This window comes from Ranitomeya imitator, chromosome 5 (assembly GCF_032444005.1).
Source record: "Ranitomeya imitator isolate aRanImi1 chromosome 5, aRanImi1.pri, whole genome shotgun sequence".
Taxonomy (NCBI): domain Eukaryota; kingdom Metazoa; phylum Chordata; class Amphibia; order Anura; family Dendrobatidae; genus Ranitomeya; species Ranitomeya imitator.
Genome location: NC_091286.1, coordinates 549187406 through 549212744, shown reverse-complemented (window position 1 = coordinate 549212744; position 25339 = coordinate 549187406). Strand labels below are relative to the sequence as shown.

The following is a 25339-nucleotide window of genomic DNA, read 5'->3' as shown; positions in this document are numbered from 1 at the left end:
CGACGGCGGAGATGACGACACTGGAGACGAAGACCCTGGAGACGACAACATGGAAGACCGAGAAGCAGAAGAACAAGAGGCTGCAGAACAAAGAGCAGAAGAACATTAAGCATAAGACTTAATATCAGAGCAAAAGATATTATCTAAATTATATGCAGAAGAAGACTAAGCAGTGTATGGGGGTGAGTCCGTTCCTCCTCGTGGTGCCCCTGGATAAAGCCTGATGCTGCAGGCCAAACTGAACGCGGACAAATGTAACTTTTGTGACTGGCAGAACGGAAGGTGTAATCTTCCAACTTTTATAGATAACAACTACGGGAATGCCTGTCACAAATGAGAATATGATGAAGAAGTAGAATAGGAAGAATAATAACAGTGGAATAAAAAGAATATGTAGAATAGGAAGAATAATAATAGTTGAAGAAAATGAATATGAAGAATGTAATAAAAAAAAAAAAATAGGTAGAAGATGAAGAAGAAGATGAATAAGGTGAAGAAGTTGATGTCAAGGATGCTGATGATGATGAAGATGAAAGTGTGGGAAAAGGAAAAAAAAGAAGGGGAAGGTCGTGGAATAGTGAAACATCAATATCTGACAAAATAAAAAAAATTTACATAGTCAATATCTTTTTCAATCCGAACGTCTTTAAAAAAAAAAAAAATCATGCTATTCTATTTGATTGGACTAATCCTCATTGCCTTTAATGTCTCCGCCACCTCCCCCATACATCCTACATTATTCTTAGTTGTTTTCCTTCATGTAGAATGAACCTACAAGGAAAGAAAGGGTTTATTTTAATTCCGATATTTTGGTCCCATTGACTTGCATTGGGATCGGGTATCGGTATCGGCGATATCCGATATTTTTTGAATATCGGCCGATCCAAACCGATACCGATACTTTCCGATATCGGAAGGTATCGCTCAACACTACTTATCAGTTCACAATAACAGCAATTTTGACCAGGGGTGCCCAAACTTTTATATGCTACTGAATCTGCCGTATAACTTTCTAGTCTCCAATTGATTTCCACTTGCCTCCTTGCTTTCTATAGACATTTAATCTTGTTTGCTATCTCTCCTCTGTCTGTACATCACATTTCACCTTGTTTCTTATTGTTTGTTATAGCCTATCAGCATTGCTAATTCAATCTGTGCAGTGTGAGAAGTAAAAGAAAAGAAATCAGGAGCACAACCTCTTCCAGCACAGTACTTGTATTCTGCCTTCGAGATATGCAAATAGTACTGCCAAGAGAAACACAAGCAGCTGGGGGGTGTAAAATTGATTGCCTAAGGGTATGTGCACACGTTCAGGTTTTTTCGCGTTTTTTGTTATTTTCTCATGATAAAAACGCCATAAAAACTCATTAAAAATGCATACAAGCGCTGCTACCTCCAGGACTCCATACATTACAGGATGGTGCTGCTCCGCCACGGCCACTGCTGTGAAGAAGTGGGTAAGAAACACCCCCATGGGAGATTCGTGGACCGGCGGGGAGAGGGGGAGACTCGCAGGGAGAGGGGAGACTCCCAGACCCAGTAGCTGTTGCATCTCCCCCTAGACGTATACTTGAGTCAATAAGTTTTCCAGGTTTTTGAAGTAAAATTAGGTATCTCGGCTTATACTCGAGTATATATTATTATTATTATTATTTTATATATCACCATTAATTCCATGGTGCTGTACATGAGTACGGTAATTTACACTCATTTCTAATTAAGATGTCTCTTAATTAAGATGTATGTCTCTTAAAATCAACTGGGCTGAGTTGACCAGAACTGGCATAAAAATGACAATAGTTTCAAATATTGCTGCGAATCACAAGTAGCAAAAAAAATGTCACAACATTTCAATCAGTTTTACACCAGAATTCTGAAGAAAGCAGTTTGATGAATTGGCTCCATAATCATTACTTTTTGATGCATTTATTCGGTGGATGGGCTGTGTTTACCTTGATCCTTTGGGTGCGAACACAGAGGCCAAATAAATAAGGGTCAGGCTACAACAGATTTACTCCTACCCCAAAAATAATAAAGAATTCATGTACAATTAATTGGGTATTCTTAAATATTAAGCAACCCCAAACTAAATAAGTTCTAGCTGATTCAGAAGTCCATGGTGTTGTGGACGGAAAAGTGTCTACACAATCTATAAACGGTCATACCTCAAGATTGAAGTCATTACTTGTGTAACGCCCATTTAATTCTGAACACCTGACTTTAAATTTTCGACCAAATATAGAAGCGGAATCCCAATGACGATAGCGAACTTGACGTAAAACCTCTTCATAGCTTTTCATTGTGTCTATACCTGAAATATTTAAGGGTCAGGTCATAGCATAGTGAAAAATAGGAATAATGAAACATGCAAACATTTATTATTATAGTTACAACAAATACAGGGTATCTGATCTATGGATTATAAGAAGACATCTGAGCTCTTCAGCCCGGATCTCCATATTCCAACACTATGTAACATATGTTAAAACATTAACGGCTGCCATTTGTTGCAGAAACATTTTATATGTTATAGAAGTCTGTTTCCTTGTGAAGATAAGACAAAAGGCATATTGTCATCCATACATACCATAGATGGAGTAGCCTTTAGTTGAGTTGGTGGCATTGAGATGTTTTCCTTGCAAGGCACTGAGATCTAACTCCAAACATTCCTGTTTAGTGTTCAGTTCCTCTCCGGTGATCAAGATATCACAGAAATCCAAATGATGTAAAGTTTCTGTCATTACCACTGCACCTTAAGATAAAAACACAGCACAGTACTGGTTAGTTGCAAAAGGAAATATCAAAAATACTAATCTGGAATGTTAATTAGCAAGCAATGCATCTTTTATAAAAAATAAAAATTATGTGCAGATATTACATTTTACTACTACTTTGACAAGACTAACTGTAATCTTTCTTACAAGATTATTTCATTTCCAATGTACAATGTTTGCTTTTTTTGGAGACTTCAAATTGTCTTGAAAAGATTTGACTGTAAATAGTTCTAATTAGGCTTCATGCACATAGACACGGATCCTCCATGGCAGTACACAGATGCCGCATTGCTCCTTAGTAAGGAGATTAGAAGAAATTCTTCTAATGGAGAATGCAGCAGAGCATGTGGAGTTGGATGAGCATGCATAGTTTTTTTCTTTCTGTTGTACATGGATCCTTGTGAAGAAGCAGGAACTCTATTATGGTCACTTTATGGCTCCATAAAAAATAAGTCTTGATATTGCTGAAACAAAGAAACTTTAATAAAATAACCAAGGTAGCTACTAAACCACTTTGCAACCTTACTTCTGGTGATGGAAAAGTTTTAATGGCTTTAATATGGATTGATGCATGCAGTAAGAAGCCTCTAAGGGGATCCCATAATTTCCAAAAAATGGTTATTTACCTGCAGATGTAGGCATTTAAATCCTATTTAGCCAGATTATTGGAGCAGTGGATACAGGCAGGAGATGAAGTTATAATCTCTCTGCAGTCACACTCTTCCAATTAATGTGGTCATGAAGACACCTCTCACAGCACAGTAAGTGCACTATAATCACTATACCCACACTAATGCTGCAGAGCAGACTGTCAATTAAATTGCCGCTGACTTATTAGTGACTGTAATTGCTCCCTGCACCACCCCAATAATTGGAATTGTGCAGCCTCACATAAAATAAAATAATAGAACAGACCCTTCAAGTAAATTAACAAAAACCTACAAAATAACAGGTGTGTACAGTCCGAGTGTCAAGAATAAGCACTTTCAAATTAAAGGGAACCTGTCACCTGAATTTGGCGGGACCGGTTTTCGGTCATATGGGCGGAGTTTTCGGGTGTTTGATTCACCCTTTCCTTATCCACTGGCTGCATGCTGGCTGCAATATTGGATTGAAGTTCATTCTCTGTCCTCCGTAGTACACGCCTGCGCAAAGCAAGAGCATTAGTGCACATGCGCCGGCACACTATGTCCTGGAACACAGCGAAATACCTCCGGGACATAGTGCGCCGGCGCATGCGCACTAATGCTTTTCGGCTTTGCCCGCAGTTGGGCAAAGCATACTGCGCGTGCGCAAGGCAAAATTGCCTTGTGCAGGCATGTACTACGGAGGACAGAGAATGAACTTCAATCCAATATTGCGGCCAGCATGCAGCCAGCAGATAAGGAAAGGGTGAATCAAACACCCGAAAACTCTGCCCATATGATGAAAAACCAGTCACGCCAAATTCAGGTGACAGGTTCCCTTTAAATAAAACTCATGATAAAAAATAGATAAAAGGTAAATGTCACTAGTGTGTCACATCCTCCTGGGAGTTTTGGGGTAGAGGATTACCACCTATTGTGAATCGCACATCTTCCATTTGCCTTGTGTGTTTGTGTCCCATATTAAATGGATTTGGTTTCCTTTGGTGCTGAACAGGTTAACAACCCTTTCTATGCTGGTCAGAAACTTGCAGCTCTATTTTCAGCTGCTTCCGATCTGGTCATTACCTCTCCCTATAAAATCTGGCCAGACCCTCTCAGTCTTGCCAGTAAAAGCTTTTCTTCCTAGATCCTTGGAGATGCTGGGGTGAATAAAAGCTTGTTGTTGCTTCTGGAGATTTGTCTTCCTGTGCTTACTGCTAAAGCTATGTGGCTGGAGTGGAGTTGTTGTGGTAGTAATCTTTAGTTTGCTGTAGTGCGTGTGTGTTTATCTCCTGGTCCCTATTACTATTTGGTTTGTACATTCCTATCCTTCCCTATATACCTCTTTACCTTTGGTTAGTTTGCATGTTTGTTGCTTTCTGCTATCCCGGTTTTGTCTTTGGGTCTTGTTTGCCTTATATTTCTGTCCTAGGCATCATGAGCTGTGGGAGGGGACAAATCAGGAGATAACAGGGGGACAGTAATGATGGAAATTTGGGCCTCTCTACCTTCAAGAGTACAAGCAGGACAGGAATAGTTAGGGTCCCAGTTCCAGGGAAATTTTAAGACCCCCTTCCTTACCGAAGACCGTCATACCGTGACAGAAAATGTCAACACAGGAAGCTATTGCACTACATAAGCCCAGAGTGAAAACTCTGACAGGCTGCACTTTGGCGATTAGCCACGTGGCATTTTCCTGACTTCTTGAATGGTTCTAGGTGCAATTTGGCACTCCTTTGACAAATAATCTGACTTGCCATAGAATGAATTAATTTCCATACGATTGGCCATCCTGTCCTCTCATAAGCTATTTATTGCATTTCAGACATTCAATTCTTCGATACTTTAGATATATAGTTTGCTAACAACTGCAATTAATGTGGTTAATATGGCATTACCAATTTGGGCTAACCATGTAGTATAGCTTTCTGTGTTCACATTTTCATTTTATCTGTTTTATCATGTGTTAATAAATAAAGACTTATTCTTAACACTCTGCCTGTATACCTGTACACACTTGTTACTTTGTAGGTTTTTTGCTTATTTGCAGATTATGCCTACATTTGCAGGTAAACAATTTTAGATGTGTTAGGTTCCCTTTTTAAGAGTACTTAATTTTGCATTTATTGAAAAAAATTATATAATGTTAGAGAAAAAATGGTGTGCTATTTTCTAAGAAAGCTTGTTTACAGGCTCTTGAACTGAGCAGCAATACAGCACACTGCCCGTACACCCATACAAATGAGTTGCACTGTATTGGTGACAAAAAAAACTGGTCTTATATATCAATCTTAAATAAACAGGAAATCGGTATTGAGCTATAGGTTATTGGCAAACAGATTAATATGCAAATTGGCGTTTCAAAGAGAAAGATGACTAGAAGTCTAGAGCCAACTATTGGAAGTAGCAATACTAAAAGTCAAAATCTACCTTTAAGAAGCTTTGCCAAATGACTTAAGATAGAGGCCAAACCAGAATCTTAATTATCAGACACTGTGTTTCAGTGTGCTGGCCCTCTTAAAAGTCTTCTCACATTGGCATGACAGGCTTGGCATGTCACTTTCCACTAGGAGAAACAATACCCCCTTGGATTTCAAACACAACTTCACACACACATGTCAATTTAAATTGCTTTGCAAAGCAACATATGTTTATTAGCTTTTCTTGGACATTATTTTTCTGTTCCATGAAGCAGATGGCAAAATTACTACTGTATATCTTAACTAACAAGGTACGCAGACATATTTAAGGAATAAAAATCTTACTTTTTCCAGAGATCTTCTCCAGCCTTTTTTCTATTTTGGTAACTGTGCTAATGATCTTAATATCTGGAAATAAAATCACACCATTTGCATTCTCAAACTCAGATGCGGGACGAGCAAAGTGATCCATTCCAGTGACTGTGATCTTAGGTTCATTAGCCTGAAGAATGACAACATATGCCTCTATGTCTGGGATGGTTATGCAGACATCTTCACCAAAGCATCTGGAAGACAGAAAAACAATTTGATAAAGGATATTCTAGGGTGCAGCAAATATTAAATAAAAAAAAGTTGTATATTGCTAATATATAAAACTGAGGTTCTGCTCACATCATTTTCAGAAACTACATTCAGTACCAATTCAGGAATTTTCCTGGCGTATGCACAAAAGTTTCAGATATGACATATGCAATTAAAAGCTGTAATGTGAAATATGTCACAGGCCCCATGCAAAACAGTATACTCTTTAACATCTACAGTGAATAAGGATTGTCCAGGATATATGCCAGTAACTTGCAGTTGTTTAGGATACTACCACTACTATCAATTGCTCTAAAATGGCTTTATCTGTTTGTAAAGAGTAAAGTTAAGGTATAGAAACATATTATGAGTTAAAACACTATAAAAAAAAGCTACACTTAACAAAGAGGTCCTTAAAAAAGTCCACCCTTTAAAGGGAACCTGTCACCTCGTTTTGACGCTATACGATGTGGCGACTGCCTTTCGGAGCTTATCTACAGCATTCTGTAATGCTGTAGCTAACCCCCAGGTCCAACCTGAAAGAGAAGAAAAACAAATTTATTTATACTCATCCAGGGGTTGTCCGGTCCGATGGGTGTCGCAGTTCCCGGGGTGTGGCGCCTGCCATCTTCGTGCGATGCTGTCATCCTGCTTGCTTCGTGCCACACTCCTGTGCAAGTGTACTGATCTGCTAGGTTGAGAGCAGACCAAAGTACACAGTGTGCAGGCGTTGGGCCTCTCTGACCTTTCCCGGCACTTGCGCACTACAGTACTTTGCTCTGCTCTTTACATCCCCAGAAATGGTGCATCCATTAGAGTCTTCTATTTCTGCTTACCCTAGTGCATTGGTAAATGTAGTAATAGTTTTGCGGTTGATGTCAGCTTTGTAATGTCAGCTGACATCAAGATCAAGGGTTTGTAATGGAGAATTGTCTATCAGACAACTCTATTACTAAACCTGTACTCAAAAGTAAGAAAGACATACACACATAGAAAAGTCCTTTAATTGAATAAAACACTCATGGACTAATCCCCTCTTTTACCATTTATGAAGATAAAATTAAACAAAAAAATTAACTGATTAACCTCTTCACGACATGCCCCGTACTAGTACGGCGCATGTCGTGTCTCCCCCTTTAATGCGGGCTCTGGCGCTGAGCCCACATCAAAGTCACGACATGTCAGCTGTTTTGTACAGCTGACATGAGCACGCAATAGTGTCGGGTGAAATCGCCATTCATCCGCCGCTATTAACCAGTTAAATGCCGCTGTCTAACGCTGACAGTGGCATTTAACCGGCGCTTCTGGCTGCGCGGCCGGAAATGCTTGCATCACCGACTCCGTCACATGGTCGGGGGTCAGCGATGCATCAGAATACTAACCATAGAGGTCCTTGAGACCTCTATGGTTACTGATCCTAGCTAGCTGTGAGCGCCACCCTGTGGTCGGTGCTCATAGCAAGCCTGAAATTAATCTGCATAGGAGCGATCTGATAATCGCTGCTATGTAGCAGAGCCGATCAGGCTATGCAAACTTCTAGTCTCCCATGGAGGCTATTGAAGCATGGCACAAGTTTAAATTTTTTTTTTTAAAAAATATGAAAAAATAAATAAATAAATTTTAAATCACCCCCTTTTCGTCCCATCCAAAATAAAACAAACAAACAAAAAATCAAACATACACATATTTGATATCGCCGCGTTCAGAATCGCCCGATCTATCAATAAAAAATAAGCATTAACCTGATCGCTAAACAGCGCAGGAAGAAAAAAATTTGAAACGCCAGAATTACAATTTTTTGCTCGCCGCGACATTGCATTAAAATGCAATAACGGGCCATCAAAATGTGGTATCATTAAAAATGCCAGCTTGGCACGCAAAAAATAAGCCCTCACCTTAACCGAGATCCAAAAAATGGAGACGCTACGGGTATCAGAAAATGGTGCAATTTTTTTTTTTTTAGCAAGGTTTGTAATTTTTTGTCACCACTTAGATACAAAATAACCTGGACATGTTTGATGTCTATGAACTCGTAATGACCTGGAGAATCAAAATGGCATTTAGTGAACCTAGCAAAAAAGCCAAACAAAAAACAAGTGTGGGATTTCCCTTTTTTTGCATTTTCACCACACTTTGAATTTTTTCACCATTTTCTAGTACAAGACATGGTAAAACCAATGGTGTCGTTCAAAAGTAATACTCGCCCCGCAAAAAATAAGCCCTCACATGGCCAAATTGATGGAAAAATAAAAAAGTTATGGCTCTGGGAAGGAATGGGGGCAAAAACGAAAACGCAAAAATGAAAAAGGGCTGCGGGGTGAAGGGGTTAAAGGGACACTGTCACCTGAATTTGGAGGGAACAATCTTCAGCCATAGGGGCGGGGTTTTCGGGTGTTTGATTCACCCTTTCCTTATCCGCTGGCTGCAATATTGGATTGAAGTTCACTCTCTGTCCTCCATAGTACACGCCTGCGCTGTGCAAGATTGCCTTGTGCAGGCATGTACTACGGAGGACAGAGGGTAAGGAAAGGGTGAATCAAACATCCAAAACCCCGCCTCCATGGCTGTAGATTGTTCCCTCCAAATTCAGGTGACAGTGTCCCTTTAACCGTGACATCAGTAACGTGACCACTCAGCACAGCGTCCGGAACACACTAACAGTAGTGTGTGAATCCGACTGCTGCGAAGAGCTCTCATGTCACTAAAGTTATCGCAGTTCATAGCTGATGAACAGCAGCGGTAGCCTTATTGGCCTCACCACGTGCAGTGTGAGAAATTTCTAATGCTGCAAGTGATGACATCACTAAGGTTACAGCAGTTTATTGGCCATGAACTGTGAAAACCTTATTGATTTTCACAGCAGCCAGATTCATGCTATTATCAGTGTGCTTCAGACCCCATGCTGACCAGTCACATTACTGATGTCACTGTTCAGCATTGCTTCTGGATGTAGAAGAGTCAGGGATCCTCATGGGACATCATCATTAATGATTAACAGCAGAAAGGTGAGGATTACTTTGATTTATAATTTATTTTATCTTTATAAATGGGTAAAGAGGGGATTTGCTGGGGAGTGTTTAGTTCAATTAAAAGACTTTTCGCTTTAAGGTACCTTCACACATAACGATATTGTTAACGATATCGTTGCTATTTGTGACGTAGCAACGATATCGTTAATGAAATCGTTATGTGTGACAGCGACCAACGATCAGGCCCCTGCTGGGAGATCGTTGGTCGCTGAATAAAGTCCAGAACTTTATTTCGTCGCTGGACTCCTGCTGACATCGCTGGATCGGCGTGTGTGACACCGATCCAGCGATGTCTTCACTGGTAACCAGGGTAAACATCGGGTAACTAAGCGCAGGGCCGCGCTTAGTAACCCGATGTTTACCCTGGTTACCATGCTAAAAGTAAAAAAAAAACAAACGCTACATACTTACCTACAGCCGTCTGTCCTCCAGCGCTGTGCTCTGCACTCCTCCTGTACTGGCTGTGAGCCGGAAAGCAGAGCGGTGACGTCACCGCTCTGCTTTCCGGCTCACAGACAGTACAGGAGGAGAGCAGAGAAGCAGAGCGCAGCGCTGGAGGACAGACAGCGGTAGGTAAGTATCTAGTGTTTGTTTTTTTTTACTTTTAGCATGGTAACCAGGGTAAACATCAGGTTACTAAGCGCGGCCCTGCGCTTAGTTACCCGATGTTTACCCTGGTTACCGGCATCGTTGGTCGCTGGAGAGCTGTCTGTGTGACAGCTCTCCAGCGACCAAACAGCAACACTGCAGCGATCCGGATCGTTGTCGGTATCGCTGCAGCGTCGCTTAATGTGAAGGGGCCTTTATGTGTCTTACTTTAGACAAAGGGATTAGCAATGGGGGTTTCTTATAGGCACCTTTCCATTCATTATCCTTGGGCTTGATGTTAGCAGATATAAAACAGCTTACATCAACCCCCAACCATTACCTCGCTTGCCAATGCACTAGGGCAAGCAGGAAGAGCCAAGGTTAAGCCCCAGAATTGGCGCATCTAATGGATACACCATTTCTGGGGCAGCTGAGGGCTGGTGTTATTAGTCTCGGAGTAGGCCAAAATCCATGTCCTTCCCGGCCTATTAAGATAAGTCTGAAGCTATCTGTTTAACCTTTACTGGTTATTAAAAAAGGGGAGCCCACATCATTTTTTTGGGGGTACCCACTTTTTAATAACTAGTAAATGCTATACAGACAGCTGTGAACCTGTGAAGCCCCACATTTTTTACCCCCTTCCCAGAATAATAACACCAGCCCTCTGCTTTCCCTCAGATGGTCTGCTTTCCCTCAGATGGGTAGAAAAAATAACGAAACCCCAAGCAATTTTTTAATTTTATGTATTCGCTAAATATATGTACAGTAAGCTACACATGCACTGCACTAACTATATATCTCACTGACATCTTTATTACTATGCACAGTTGCTGGCTGTTAAATACTCTTATCAGCGTCACCTGCTCTCATTGCTATCAGTGTCACTAGGCATACACTGATGAGAGTATCAGTCAATGGCTGAAACCTGGAAACAGGCGGTAACCTTTCCACTGCTAGTCACAGCTGCTGGCTCATGCGCTGTCCTCTGTGTGACAGCATGTGCTGTGACCGGCGGTAACGTCAGTATTGTTACTGCAAATCAGAAACTGCATTTCCCTCGCTGTCACACAGATAACAGAGTGGGAACCTCTGGATGTTCGGTCCCTCTATTCACTGGAACATCCATGGGTCTGCCCATACCTGTTGGTGAACTTCTTTTTTTAAGTGGTTTCAGATTATTATTTAGAAATGGAAATATAAACTTAAAAAATATTTTGAGGAAATAAATTCTTCCATTTACAAAAAGAATGCATGTGTGTAGTGAAAATGTGAAAATGTTGTGGAAACTTAAGAAAAAAAGTGACCTTATAATGTGTTCTGAGTGAGTTACTCTATTTCATTTTATATATACCGTATTTTTCGCTTTGTAAGACGCTCCGGATTATAAGACGCACCCCAAATTTTGAGGAGAAAAATAGAAAGAAAAACTTTTTTAATAAATTGGTGGGGTTCCTTATAATCCATGCATCTTATTGCTTACCAGGGGTTGCGGCTGCGGTGGATAAGGGTCCCAGGGTTGCCGCTGGAGGAGGCAGGAGTGGAGCATTGCTGCAGGCTGGGATGAGGGGGTGTCCTGTGCTGCAGGGGGCACCTTTCACAAAATGTCACCAGAGCCCCCCGCAGCACTGGAGACTCCAGAATCACCCTGGGCAGCAGTGGACAACCACGGCAGCGGTGGCAGACAACCCCTCATCCCAGCCTGTAACAGTAAGTGGTATATCCGCTTTGTAAGACGCATCCCCATTTCACCCCCAAATTTGGGGGAAATAAAGTGCGTCTTACAGATCAAAAAATATGGTAATAAAGATTAGTGAGGCAAATTGAATTAGTGTAGTTTTTTTAGGAAACTGTTCCGAAAGTTTAACTGCAATTTTAAACAATTTCTCTCTTCCTCTGGTTTCAAAGACCTTGCCCTATCATGGATCGCCTCATACCTTACCAACCGCACATTTAGCGTTTCCTACTCCCATACTACCTCTTCATCTCACCCTCTCTGTTGGTGTCCCTCAAGGCTCTGTCCAAGGACCCCTTCTCGTCTCAATCTATACCCTTGGCCTAGGACAACTCAAAGTCCTATGGCTTCCAGTACCATCGATATGCTGATGATACTCAGATCTACCTCTTGGGCCCAGACGTCACCTCTCTGCTCTCCAGAATCCCAGAGGGTCTATCAGCCATATACTCCTTCTTCTCCTCTCGCTTCCTCAAACTCAATGTAAAGAAATCTGAACTAATTATCTTTCCTCCATCTCGCATACATTCCCTACCTGATCTATCTATCACAATAAATGAATTCACACTTTCCCCTGTCCCGATAATCCGCTGCCTCGGAGTAACCCTCGACTCTGCCCTGTTCTTCAAACTGCACATCTAAGCTCTCGTCACCTCCTGTCGCCTCTAGCTCAAAAATGTATCCAGAATCCATCCTTTTCTTAACCCTCACTCTACCAAAATACTTGTTCATGCCCTAATCATCTCCAGCCTCGACTACTTTAACATCCTCCTCTGTGGCCTACCTTCTAACACTCTCGCATCCCTCCAGTCCGTCCTTAACTCTGCTGCCCGACTAATTAATCTCTCTCCTCGCTACACTCCTGCTTCCCCTCTTTGCAAATCCCTTCACTGGCTCCCAATTTCCAGCATATCCACTACTAACACTGACCTACAAAGCCATCCATAACCTTTCTCCTCCGTAGATTTCTGAACTAATCTCTCAATATCTTTCCACACGTAATCTCCGGTCCTCCCAAGACCTCCTTCTCTCTTCCACGCTTGTTTGCTCCTCATCCAATCGCCTCCAAGATTTCTCCCGAATATCCCCCATCCTCTGGAATTCTGTGCCCCAACACGTCCGGTTATGCAAAAACATTTACATCCTTGAAATGAAACCTGAAAACCCATTTCTTCAAGAAATCTTACAACCTGTAATGACCACGCGGCCACCTCAACACCATCGGGGCTACTGCAACCCCGACCTACTGTCTCCTTCCCCATAATCCTGTGGAATGTAAGCCCGCAAGGGCAGGGTCCTCTTCACTCTGTACCACTCTGTCGTTGTTAGTTTGTTTTCTGTAAGTGATATTTGCACTTTGATGTAACCCCATCTCATGTACAGCACCATTGAATTAATGGTGCTATATAAATAAATAATAATAATTTGATTCACATGAATTAATAAAATTGGCCACCTCCATTTTACACATTGCAGCTATCACGTGAAATGGTATATCACAGTCAATGAGGAGGTAGTATTAAAGCCTTTAAAAGGAAGTAAGGCTAGGTTCCCATTGCGTTAGGGCAATCCGTTAAGCGCATAGCGCTAGCGGATTGCACTAACGCAATGCTTCTATAGGGTCGGCATTCTCCCTCCCCGCTAGCACAGATCCCCTATCTGCGCTAGCGAGGAACGGGCCTCGGACGCACCTCGGATGCTGCAAGCAGCGTCCGAGGTCCGTCACAAAAGAACGGCACATCGCTAGCGCATGCCGAAAATGGCATACGCTAGCGATGCACTTCAGCAAAAAATAACATTGCTGTCAATGGGTGCGCTAATGGACCCGTTGCACGGTGTTAATTGCGACATTTTCGCCATGCAACGCAGTCCGTTAGCGTGCACACATTAATGCAATGGGAACCTAGCCTAAGGGTATGAATTACAGCAGTCATTTTGTGGTGAATCTGGATTGTGAGAAGGCATCACAACTCAGAGTTAGCAATAGAGGTAGGGAAAAAAGGCCCAAAACACTTAAGAAACAGTAAAGATGGTGTGTGTGGCAGCACTAATGCGGAGTTTGCATTGAAAGGGGTGAATACAGTTCACGGAGTTTTAAGAGAGTAATACACATCTTTTTATAGCAATCAATTAGCCGCAAATCAAATTTTGGGGAAAAACTGTCAGATACTTTTAAATAAAATACATTTGAATATTCCCTTATCTCTAATATATGGTGATTTCATTATTTTAGGAATTTTACAGAATTCCTATAGGCTGGGGCTACACTGTGACTTTGGCTTCGACACAGGTCATGGTATAATATTGTTGTATATCACTGCTGCACTGCCACATACTGCTTTGTGATCCACAGCAAGACACAAATAAAAAAATGTAAGGATCATTTAGATTTTTTGTGACTTGCTTAATGAAGTACCTTGTGCACTGCACTGCACATTCACTTACACTATAATGCGACATAGCAGCGGAATTTAGCAATCTTCCTCACAGCCACAGTGGCTATATAGCCCCAGCCTTAACATAATTATCTGTCATTATATGTAAATGACTTATCCTAAAGTTACCATCACACTCAGCGATGCTGCAGCGATATAGACAACGAGCCGATCGCTGGAGCGTCGCTGTTTAGGTCGCTGTAGAGACGTCAAACACAGCAACTCCAGAACGATGCAGGAGCGATCCAGTGACGTAACGGCGACTCACTTCTCGTTCTCGCTGGTTGTTAGCTCCATGTAAAACATTGCTGGCATTGTTGCCTTTGCTGTCAAACACGACGATACACGCCGACCTGATGACCAAATAAAGTTCTGGACTTCTAGCTCCGACCAGCGATGGCACAGCAGGATCCAGATCGCTGCTGCGTGTCAAACACAACGAGATCGCTATCCAGGACGCTGCAACGTCACGGATCATTGTCGTTCTCGCTGCAAAGTTGCTGAGTGTGACGGTGCCTTTAGAATGAACAATCATTGTTTGAGCTCTGTCTTTTGATGTACAGTGTTTGCTCAATGTTAGCCAATACCTGGTGTCCCACTGGTCAGCACTGTTGTTCTATTCATTCTTTACATGGGCATAGTGGTTTGTACAATAGTCGGCTGTGCCGATTCTGCACTACATCACATTTACTTGAATAACACACCATGAGCACTGTGGGCTCTTCATTGTGACAATCAGTGAGGCACCTGGAAGGCAGACCAGTAATCAAACATTGATGATTTATTCTATAAATAAACTATTAATTCATAGGAACTCCTCTATATATATATATTTAATAGAGCATAAACCATGACATGCAGATTCTCTATATACTGACTTTTTTCCCTTTCTGTAGTATAGTTTACTTTATTGAAACATTTATTTGTTAATCTATCAATGTCACATAAGGTCAATATCCAAAGATAGGAAATTGCTCCTGAGCTTTGTGTAAAACTACATTAAGATGATGTCTCTGAACTAACATTGATATTTGACCACTCAGTATTCATAATTGTTCAACATGGTTACTTCAAAGCTGATCGCTGCCAGGGTTAATCTTTAGCACAATCAATATGTAAATAGCTAACGGGCATTTAATTAATATTTCAGCAGCAAGCCTAGTGCAAGTTAATTAGATGGCTCTACGTTTAATTGTTATCACCACTAACATATGGTTCTCCACAGTAATATATATCTACAATAACAGCTTACAGTAATAGAGATATCTTGTTAAAAGTCAATCAAGCACATGGACAAAGTCAGATTTGCGTGGGTACTGCAAGATTAAAGTGTTCTGCAGAAGAAAACACTTCAGCCTCCATTTAAACCATTTCGACACTGGCCAATTTTCTTTTTACCACTCATCTTTGGTTTCCTTCCCATCTTTCAAAAGTTTTAACTTTTTTTTTCTGCACTCCTCAATTGCATCGCAGCGGGAGGGCAATGGGCATTTAGACTCTCCACTGAGTTCATGATACTTAATTATCTCTGTCAGAGATTGACAGCGGCATTTAAAGGTTTGGGCACCCCTGGTCAAAATTACTGTTATTGCGAGCAGCTAAGCAAATTGAAGATGAAATGATCTCTAAAAGGCCTAAAGTTAAAGATGCCACATTTACTTTGTATGTTAGGTCAAAAATATATATGTATTTTCATAGTTTCCATTTTAAAATTTTCAAAAAGGAAAAAGGGCAGATTCAAAAGTTTGGGCACCCTGCATGATTGGTATCTAGAAGACACAAAAGCGCACAGCGAGGTCAAAAATACTCTGTTGTAAAAAAGTCACAGTAAATAAGCAAATGCTAGTCAAAAAATGAAACAAATACAGGGTATTTAGTTAATACTTTTTTGCAAAAAATGTATATTAAGCTGCTCCACCAATCGTCAAGGTATACCCATAAGAGAGCAGTCTTATCTAATGTATATAATCCCTATCTGATGTATTTAAAAAACTGATCATCTGTATAGTACCTGTATAAGCAGGGTTCAGAGAGAAAATATCCATGTGGACATGCAGGATGGAACAGCTTCAATGCAAATGACCCACAGAGGGGTGGTGAACTCCCCAATCTTGTAGAAACAAGAGAACAATTATAGAACCAAAAACACATGGGCTACTTGCACAGTGAACAAGTCTGTAGAAACCTGTTCACACCACCAAGAAACTTGAAGACACAAAAGCGCACAGCGAGGTAAAAAATACTCTGTTGTAACAAAGTCACAGTAAATAAGCAAGTGCTAGTCAAAAAATGAAAAAAATACAGGGTATTTAGTTAATACGTTTTTGGTTCTATGATTGGTATCTAGTAGTATCCCCTTTTGAAAGTATCACAGCTTGTAAATTCTTTTTGTAGCCAGCCAAGAGTATTTCAATCCTTTCTTGTGGGATTTTCATCCATTCTTCCTTGGTAAATTCTTCCAGTTCTGTGAGATTCCGGGGTCACCTTGCATGTACTTGTAGAAGTCATCCTCTTTCCAACTTCAACTTTTTTTACAGATGGCATTATGTTAGCATCAAGAATTTGTTGACATTTCATTAAATCCATTCTTCCCTCTATGTGTGAAATGTTCCCCATGTCATTGGCTGCAACATAACCCCAAAGCATGATTGTTCCACCTCCATGCTTAATAGTTGTCGATATGTTTTTTTCCTGAAATTCTTTGCCCTTTTTTCTCCATACATACCTTTGATCACTGTGGCCAAAGAGTTCTATTTTGACGTCATCGGTCCTCAGGACTTGTTTCCAAAATGCATCAGGCTTATTTAGATGTTGTTTTACATACTTCTGACCTTGAATTTCATGGTGAGGACACAGGAAAGGATTTATTCTAATGACTTTTCCATGAAGACACAATCTATCACAACACCAAAGTTTACAAAATATTTCTGAATATCTTTTGCAGTCAAGCGGGGTTCTGATTTGCTTCTTTATCAATCCCACGAGCAGATGTCACTGAAATTTTGCTTGGTCTTTCAGACCTTAGCTTGACCTTCACTGTTCTGTTAACTGTCATTTCATATTTACATTTTGAATTGAGAAAAGGGAAACTTAAAAACAATTTGCCATCTTCCTATAGTCTTGTCCTGCTTGTGGGCTTCTGCCATTTTCATTTTCAGAGTGCAAGGCAGCTGCTTAGAACCCCTTCTGTTTTTTTTTGGCACAAGGTTAGAGAAGGTTAGGTTTTTATAAAGCTGGGAAATATGGACTACCTAGCCTTTCCTAATGATGATAGTGAACAAGCCAAAGCCCTAACAGGCTAAATATGGTCTGAAACCTTGGTCAAAGTTATCTGAGCACACAAATCTCAAAGGGTGTTCAAACTTTTCCATTGGCCTATTTTCCCTTTTGCAATTTTAAAATGGAAAACATATTATATATCTTGGCCTAAATACAAAGGAAATGTGTAATCTTCAACTGTAGCCCTTTTCAGAGATCATTTAATCTTCAACTTGCTTAACTGTTCACAGCAACAATTTTGACCAGTGGTGCCCCAAATTTTACATACCACTGTAGCTGCTTTGACAGCAGTGATCTGAGCTAGGATGTGCTGGATATAAATAGTGCCTTGAAATAGTATTCATAACCCGTGAACTTTTCCACATTTTTCATGTTATACCCACAAACGTAAATATATTTTATTGTGATTTAATGTGATATACCAACAAAAAGTAGCTAGTATTTGTGTAAAGGAAATGATGCAAAGTTTTCTAAATAATTTAAAAATATAAATGTGAAAATTATGATGAATATTTGTATTCAGCCCCAATGAATCAATACTTTGTAGGACCACCTTTTGCCACTATTACTGAAGTAAGTGTTTTGGGGTATGTGTCTCTCAGTTGCACATCTAAAGCCTGAATTTGTTCTGCATTATTTTTTGCAGCCTAGCTCTAGCTCACTGAGATTTGATGGAGAATTTGTGTGAACAGCAATTTTCAAGTTTTGCCCCAGATTTTCAATGTAATTTAGGTCTGGTCTTTGATAGGGACAGGGACACTCATAGATATGAGTATGCTGTGTTATAAACCATTCCATTGTTGCTCTAGCAGTATGTTTAGAGTTATTGTCCTGCTGGAAGGTAAGCATATGTCCCAGTCTCAAGTCTTTTGCAGCCTCTAACAGGTTTTCCCCCAGCCAGGGCCGCCGCTACCATCTGGCAAGTTGAGTACTTTGCCTCAGCGGCACTGCCTTCAATGAAGAGAGGGGGCAGCAGATTCTGCCAATGTAGCAACTGTGTTTGCGCCGTAGACGCAAGTTGTTACTACTGTATTCAAGGCTTCCAACCATCCAACCATCCCGAATGGCCGAATCCCCTCATCCAGCCATCATCAGCTCATGTGACCGGTCATGTGATTGTGACATCATCACAGGTCCTCAACCTGAAGTCACTCCTCTCCTGCATCTGCTGGGGCTGCTCATAGAAGGCTGTTCTGTGCGCACAGGACCTGTGATGACATCACCGGATGGGAGGAGTCAGGGGTCACATGATCAGTGGCCTCAGTGTATTCAGGACTCTGCTGTGCTGGTTGTCATGGTGCTGGAAGAGGGTAAGCTTATGCACGGGGTCAGGAGGGGTTTACAGTGTGGATGTAGCAGTGCCGTTCGTGTACGATATGTGCGGAGCTGAGCCGTGTGTGTATGAGGTGTGTGGAGCTGAGCCGCGTGTGTACAAGGTGTACGGAGCTGAGCCACATGTGTATAAGGTGTGCGGAGATGAGCTGCGTGTGTACGAGGTGTGCGGAGCTGAGCCGCGTGTGTACGACGTGTGCGGAGCTTAGCCGCATGTGTACGAGGTGTACGGAGCTGAGCCGTGTGTGTGCGAGGTGTACGGAGTGCAGCCGTGTGTACGAGGTGTACGGAGCGGAGCCGCGTGTGTATGAGGTGTGCGGAGCTGAGCCGTGTGTGTGTATGAGGTGTGCGGAGTGGAGCCGTGTGTGTGCGAGGTGTGCAGAGCTGAGCCACGTGTGTGCGAGGTGTGCAGAGCTGAGCCACCACGTGTGTACGAGGTGCGCGGAGCTGAGCCGCATGTGTACGAGGTGTACGGAGCTGAGCCGCGTATGTACGGGGTGTACGGAGCTGAGCCCTGTGTGTACAAAGTGTATGAAGCTGATCCGTGTATGTGTACGAAGCAGAGCAGAGCCGGGTGTGTATGGGGAGGTGCCATTTTGCAGTTCACCTCACGCAGCAGAGAGGCTAGGTTCACCCCTGCCCCCAGCATTGCCCTGTATTTAGTTCCATTCATCTCCCCATCAACTCTGATCCTCTTTCCTGTCCCTGTTGAAGAAACACATCCCCACAGTATGATGCTGTCCCCATCATTTTTAATGGTGGGGATGGTGTTTTCAGGGTGATTTGCAATGTTAGTTTTCCTTCACGCATAGCCCTTTGCATATACCAACACTTGCTGATTAGTTTTGGTATATCACATAAAATCCCAATAAAATATATTTAAGTTTGTTGGTGTAATCTAAAAAGTTGTTGAAAAGTTTATGAGGTGTGGGTACTTTTTCAAGGCACTGTAACACAGTTGGTATTCGCTGTATGTGGAATGGGCTTACTTCCTGAGAACATCCACACATGACATACAGTTTAAGAAATAGTAAGACCTACGGCGTGAATGTGTTAGGCTATGTGCACACGATGCAGATTTTGCTGCGGATCCGCGCGTTTCCGCAGCTGCGGGTCTGCAGCAGTTTCCCATGAGTTTACATTACAATGTAAACCTATGGGAAACAGAAAACGCTGTGCACATGCTTCGGAAAAACCGCACGGAAACGCAACTGTTTACATTCCGCAGCATGTCACTTCTTTCTGCGGATTCTGCAGTGGTTTTACACCTGCTCCAATAGAAAAACACAGTTGTAAAACCTCAGTGAAATCCGCAAAAAAAAGCGGTAAATCCGCAATTAATCTGCAGCAAAAACGCAGCATTTTTGCCCTGCAGATTGATCAAGTCCGCTGCGGAAAAATCCGCAGTGGACCATTCTACGTGTGCACATATGCTAAATGTCATCTTTGAAGAAAATAGATTTAAAAAGTTAAATGGAAGAGAATAACTAATGCAAAAATTCAACTGGTTAAATGATCCCTACAGTCAAAATGAATCCAATAGGAGGGATGTATGAAACTGTCTTTGTTGCCCATAGCAACCTATTACAACACAGCTTTCATTTTGTAATATGCTGTTCAAAAATGAAAGATGTGCTGTGATTGGTACTAAGGACATTTAAATAAAGTAATTACACTGAGATACGTTTAGTTTGGAGGCTGTATGGGTGGTACATGACAAGGATTCTCCCATTTTTTCCCATTTCTGAACCCCTATTTTTTCACAAGGTGCCATACTAGAAACTGCACTAGTCATGATATGGTGTATACAGTTTAACTGGAGTGTTACTTTGTAGGAGTTGCCCAGTGAAGAGGAGTTATCAGGAGGTAATCTATATTCACTGAGCAACCCTTTTAAATCCAACATACATGGGTAAATGCTTCATGAGCATCAAGTGAAAACTTTTAACAGACTAGCATGTGTATAAATTTGTGGCACATATGTGCATTAATTTGATGGGAGGAAATTGCTAATATCAACTAAATAAAAATGGGTAAATGTAGGGAGAGTTATACCCTTAGAGAAATTTTGCCAACATGATACTTACTGGACTTTGGATGATACCCTGATCCGTCTTTTGCCAGTGTTTGGGAACTGTCGTGAATTAATATAAGACACCTTTCTGAGAGCTTGATTAATACTGTCAATATCCTCACCTTCCATTATAAGCATTGATTGTGAAGGGTTGAAGTGGTACTATGGGAAATAAGACAAACTATTAATGTGTCTGCGAACAGATATAAGCAGTCAAATATAAAAGATATTTTTTATTTATCTTAACCCCTTAGTTGACCAAGCTCTTAATGACCAAGCCAATTCTTACAATTCTGACTACTGTCATTTTATGAGGTGATAGCACTAGAACAATTGAATGGATTCGGCCGGGGTCACACTTGCGTGTTGAATGCGAGAAACTCGCTCGGGTCTCACGCATCAAGTCCCGGCACTGCCACCGACACACGGGACTGGAGCGTGCGGCTGCATAAAAATACATGCAGCCTCAAACTCCTGTCCTGAGTGCTGGTGGCAGTGCCAGGACACGATACAAGAGACTCGCGCAAGTTTTTCTCATTGAAATCGCAGGTGTGACCCTGGCCTTCCACTGATTCTGAAAGTGTTTTTTCGTGACATATTGTACGTCATATTAGTGGTGAAATTTCTTTGATATGACTTGCGTTTATGAAAAAATGAAATTTGGCAAACATTTTGAAAATTTAGCAGTTTTCAAACTATTAATTTTTGTGCCTTTAAATCAGAGTTGTGTCACACAAAATAGTTAATAATAACATTTCCCACATGCCTACTTTACATCAGCACAATTATTAAAACATATTTTTTTTTCCCAGGACCTTATAAGGGTTAAATTTGACCACTGAAATCTCATTTTTGCAACAAAATTAACAAAACCAATCTTTTAAGGGCCACCTCACTTTTGAAGTGAGTTTGGGGGGTAAATATAACAGAAAATAGTGACACCACTATAAAAACTGCACCCCTCAAGGTGCTCAAAACCACGCTCAAAAAGTTTATTAACCCTTCAGGTGTTTCACGAAATCTAGAACAATGTGGAAGGAAAAATGAACATTTTACTTTTTCATAAAAAATTTAGTTTAGACCCAAACTTTTTTTATTTTCACAAGACTAACAGGAGAAAATGGACCACAAAATTTGTTGTACAATGTCACCTGAGTACACCAATACCCCATATGTGGGGGAAAGCCACTGTTTAGGCTCATGGCAGGGCTCAGAATGGAGGCACCGTTTGGTTTTTTGAACGGAAAATTGGCTGATATTAATGGCAGGCGCCATGTCACGTTTGGAGACCCACTGTTGTACATAAACAGTGGAAAGCCCCGAATTCTAACTGCAACCCTAACACAGTCCTAACCCCAACCCCAATACAGCTTTAACCCAACCCACCCCTAAACCTTATCCCAACCCTAACCACAATCATAATGCTAACCACAACCCTAATCCCTACCCTAACCACAACCATAACCCTAACCACAACCCTAACTCAAACACCACCCTAACCCCAACACCACAACCCTAACCCCAACACAATCCTAACCCCAGCACGACCCTAACTCCAACACAACCCTAACCCCAACCTTATCCCTAGCCCCTACCTAACCCTAGCCCAACCCTAGCTCTAACCCCAACACTAACCTTAGCCCCAACCCTAGCCCAACCCTAACCCTAGCTCTAACCCCAACACTAGTCCTAACCCTAGCTCTAACCCTAACCCTAGTGGAACAAATATATATTTTTTTATTTTATTATTTTTACCTAACTATGGGGGTGATAAGGGGAGTTTGATTTACTATTTTTTATTTTGATCAATGTGATAGGGTCTATCACAGTGATCAAAATGAACCAATAGGAAAAATCTATTGTTGCCAAGTGCCGGCCGGGAGATCTCGGCAAGCGCACTGCACAAGCGCCCACTATTTTCTTCCAGCAAGATGATGTGGATTGCCAGGGACAGAGCCAGAAGGTCCAGGGATGCTGAAGGTAATGGGGGGGGGGGGGGGGGCTCGGGGGACCTGATTTCATTCTCTTCTGGTATGCTAGATTATATCAAAGGAGAGAGAATTGAATGGGAAATCTGCCTTTTTTTGTGATCACTGTTATTCAGTGAATAATGGTGATCACAAGACTGGAGATGATAAGAACCAACCCAAATCATGCTCTATGGGGTCTCAGCTACCTCTAGTAGCTGGGGGGAGGTATACCCTTATTCCTCAGCGCTGATCAAAAGCAGCATTGAGGAATAAGGCCCTTTTACTGCCGTCGTATCGGTGGTCTTTAATGGGTTAAGGTTCAACTTTGCATTGTAAAAAAAGAAAACATATGAAGTCAAAGGGGTTTAAATTAATTTTTTCTGTGTCTACAATTGGCAAATGCAACCCAAAGCCTTTACTGCTCATCTAACTGAAAAACCTCAAATACTTAGACAATAATGCAGATTTCCAAGTTTCTATATTTCATATTCATAGGATTCTAAGATGTTAAAGAAGCACTCCTCCCATCAAAATATTTATCCTTTTAATATAATGCAGTCATATTATATAGCACTGTGTACTTACAATTGTTCTTTTTGCCTTTCTACCCAGATAATTCTTCTCTTTTCTCTGCTCTTTATAGAAACAGGAAGTCTATTATCCCTGCATTGATCATCTGTCTCTTCAACTACTGAGTCAGATGTTCCTTCCTTTCCCCTGTCAGGAACATTTGCAGCGACTTATGGAGGGAAAATAGATTTCCTATTTCTACATGGAGCCTGCAATGATTCATCTAGTCAGTTTTTAATCATGTGATGACATAGACTTAATGGAAAAGAGAAGAATTACCTGGGAAGAAAGGCAAAATGAGCAATTGTAAGTACACAGTGCTATATAATACGATGATTGCAATATATTAAGAGGATAAAGGTTTTATGGGAGGAGTGCTTCTTTAAGGACTGTGGTGTTTTTTGTACAATCTTTAAAATAATGTTCCTACTGAATGGACATAGAGATAAAAGGCTGGTAAATGTAATATTCAATTTTTTCACTAGTAAAATTATGATAATGGCAGAGAGGCACTGTATTGTCATGCAGGGAATATAATCACAACAGTTCACCATGCTCTATCCAGGATTCTTCTGCAAGCTCATGAACTGCTCAAGCAACACTATAAAGAGGGAGATCACTGTGACAGAGGGCGATTTTAAAGGGAATCCGTCATCAGGTTTCTGCTATGTAATCTAAGAGCACCATAATGTAAGAGCAGAGACTCTGATTACATCGATGTATCACTTAGGATATGTTCACATATCCACATGGATCCAATAGGCAAAACATGGATTAATTACAACTGAAAGAAAAACAGATGGCTAATTAACGGATCCGTTTTCTATAGATTTTAATGTTAAAACAAAAACAGATCCAGGAAAGATCAATGATTTAATAATGGACTAAAAAGTTGTGCCTGCACAACTTTTTTGCTAATGGATTGCTGCTGGATCCATTGTAACAGATCACTACTGGAAATGTGAACATAGCCTAACTGGGCTGTGCTTTGCTGTTTCACTACAATTAGCCACAGTAGATTATCATTACAGGTCAACTGGTTTCATGCATCCTAGTCCAACCACACCCCCAGTACTGATTAGCAGCTCTCTATCACTATACAAAGTGCACAGAAATTTGTGATGTGGGCAAGGTTATACACAGCTCAACAACTGACCTCTGCTACATCTGCAGCAGAGAAAACTGTGGCTCTATCATAACTGCTTCACTCAGTAACCCAATTGACACATTGGATTTTTGTCCCTACCTCATGGTGCTGTCAGATTACATAGCAAAACCTTTTACCAGGCACTGCTCCTAATAGCCAGTTTCCTACTCCACACTGATGAGGGGCAAATACCCCGAAACAGCTCTCTGTGGATGGATACCATGTTTTGGCATAGGTGGTTTTCCTTTTGGGTGCTGCCCTTCCCGTGGTTGTTCCTTTCCCGGTGAAAGTCCTGGCTATTTGTTGCTTGCGCTGAGAAACATGTGATGGTGTCTCCGCGGCTTTTCTACATGCATTTGCATATTCCCCATAAGGGGTGGGGGCAGTGTTCTCGATCACTGCGTTGAGAAACACGTGATGGTGTCTCCGCGGTGTTGGATGTTTGTAGTCCTTGTACTAGGCACTGCTCCTAATAGCCAGTTTCCTACTCCACACTGATGTGGGGCAAATACCCCGAAACAGCTGTCTGTGGATGGATACCATGTTTTGGCATAGGTGGTTTTTCTTTTTGGATGCTGCCCTTCCCGTGGTTGTTCCTTCCCGGTGAAAGACCTGGCTATTTATTGCTTGCATTGAGAAACACGTGATGGTGTCTCCACGGCTTTTCTAGATGCATAGCAAAACGCTGCTGACAGATTCCCTTTAAATCAGTTTTGACAGTGTAGTTGTAGAGCATAATTTGGCAGTGAAGAGATCATTTTAGTTCATTACTACACAAAAT

General features: G+C 41.4%; 1 protein-coding gene across 1 annotated transcript in view; it reads right to left on the bottom strand.

Annotated features, from left to right (window-relative positions):
• The window catches only part of CLSTN2 (calsyntenin 2), a 1726577-nt gene that overhangs the window by 50197 nt on the left and 1651041 nt on the right, over window positions 1–25339 (bottom strand). Inside the window, exons 11-14 of the mRNA XM_069727627.1 lie at window positions 20885–21033; window positions 6166–6386; window positions 2588–2752; window positions 2166–2311 (exon numbers count right to left, since the gene is read on the bottom strand). Of these exons, the coding sequence (XP_069583728.1) occupies window positions 2166–2311; window positions 2588–2752; window positions 6166–6386; window positions 20885–21033 (681 nt within the window). The remainder of the gene's footprint in view (window positions 1–2165; window positions 2312–2587; window positions 2753–6165; window positions 6387–20884; window positions 21034–25339) is intronic.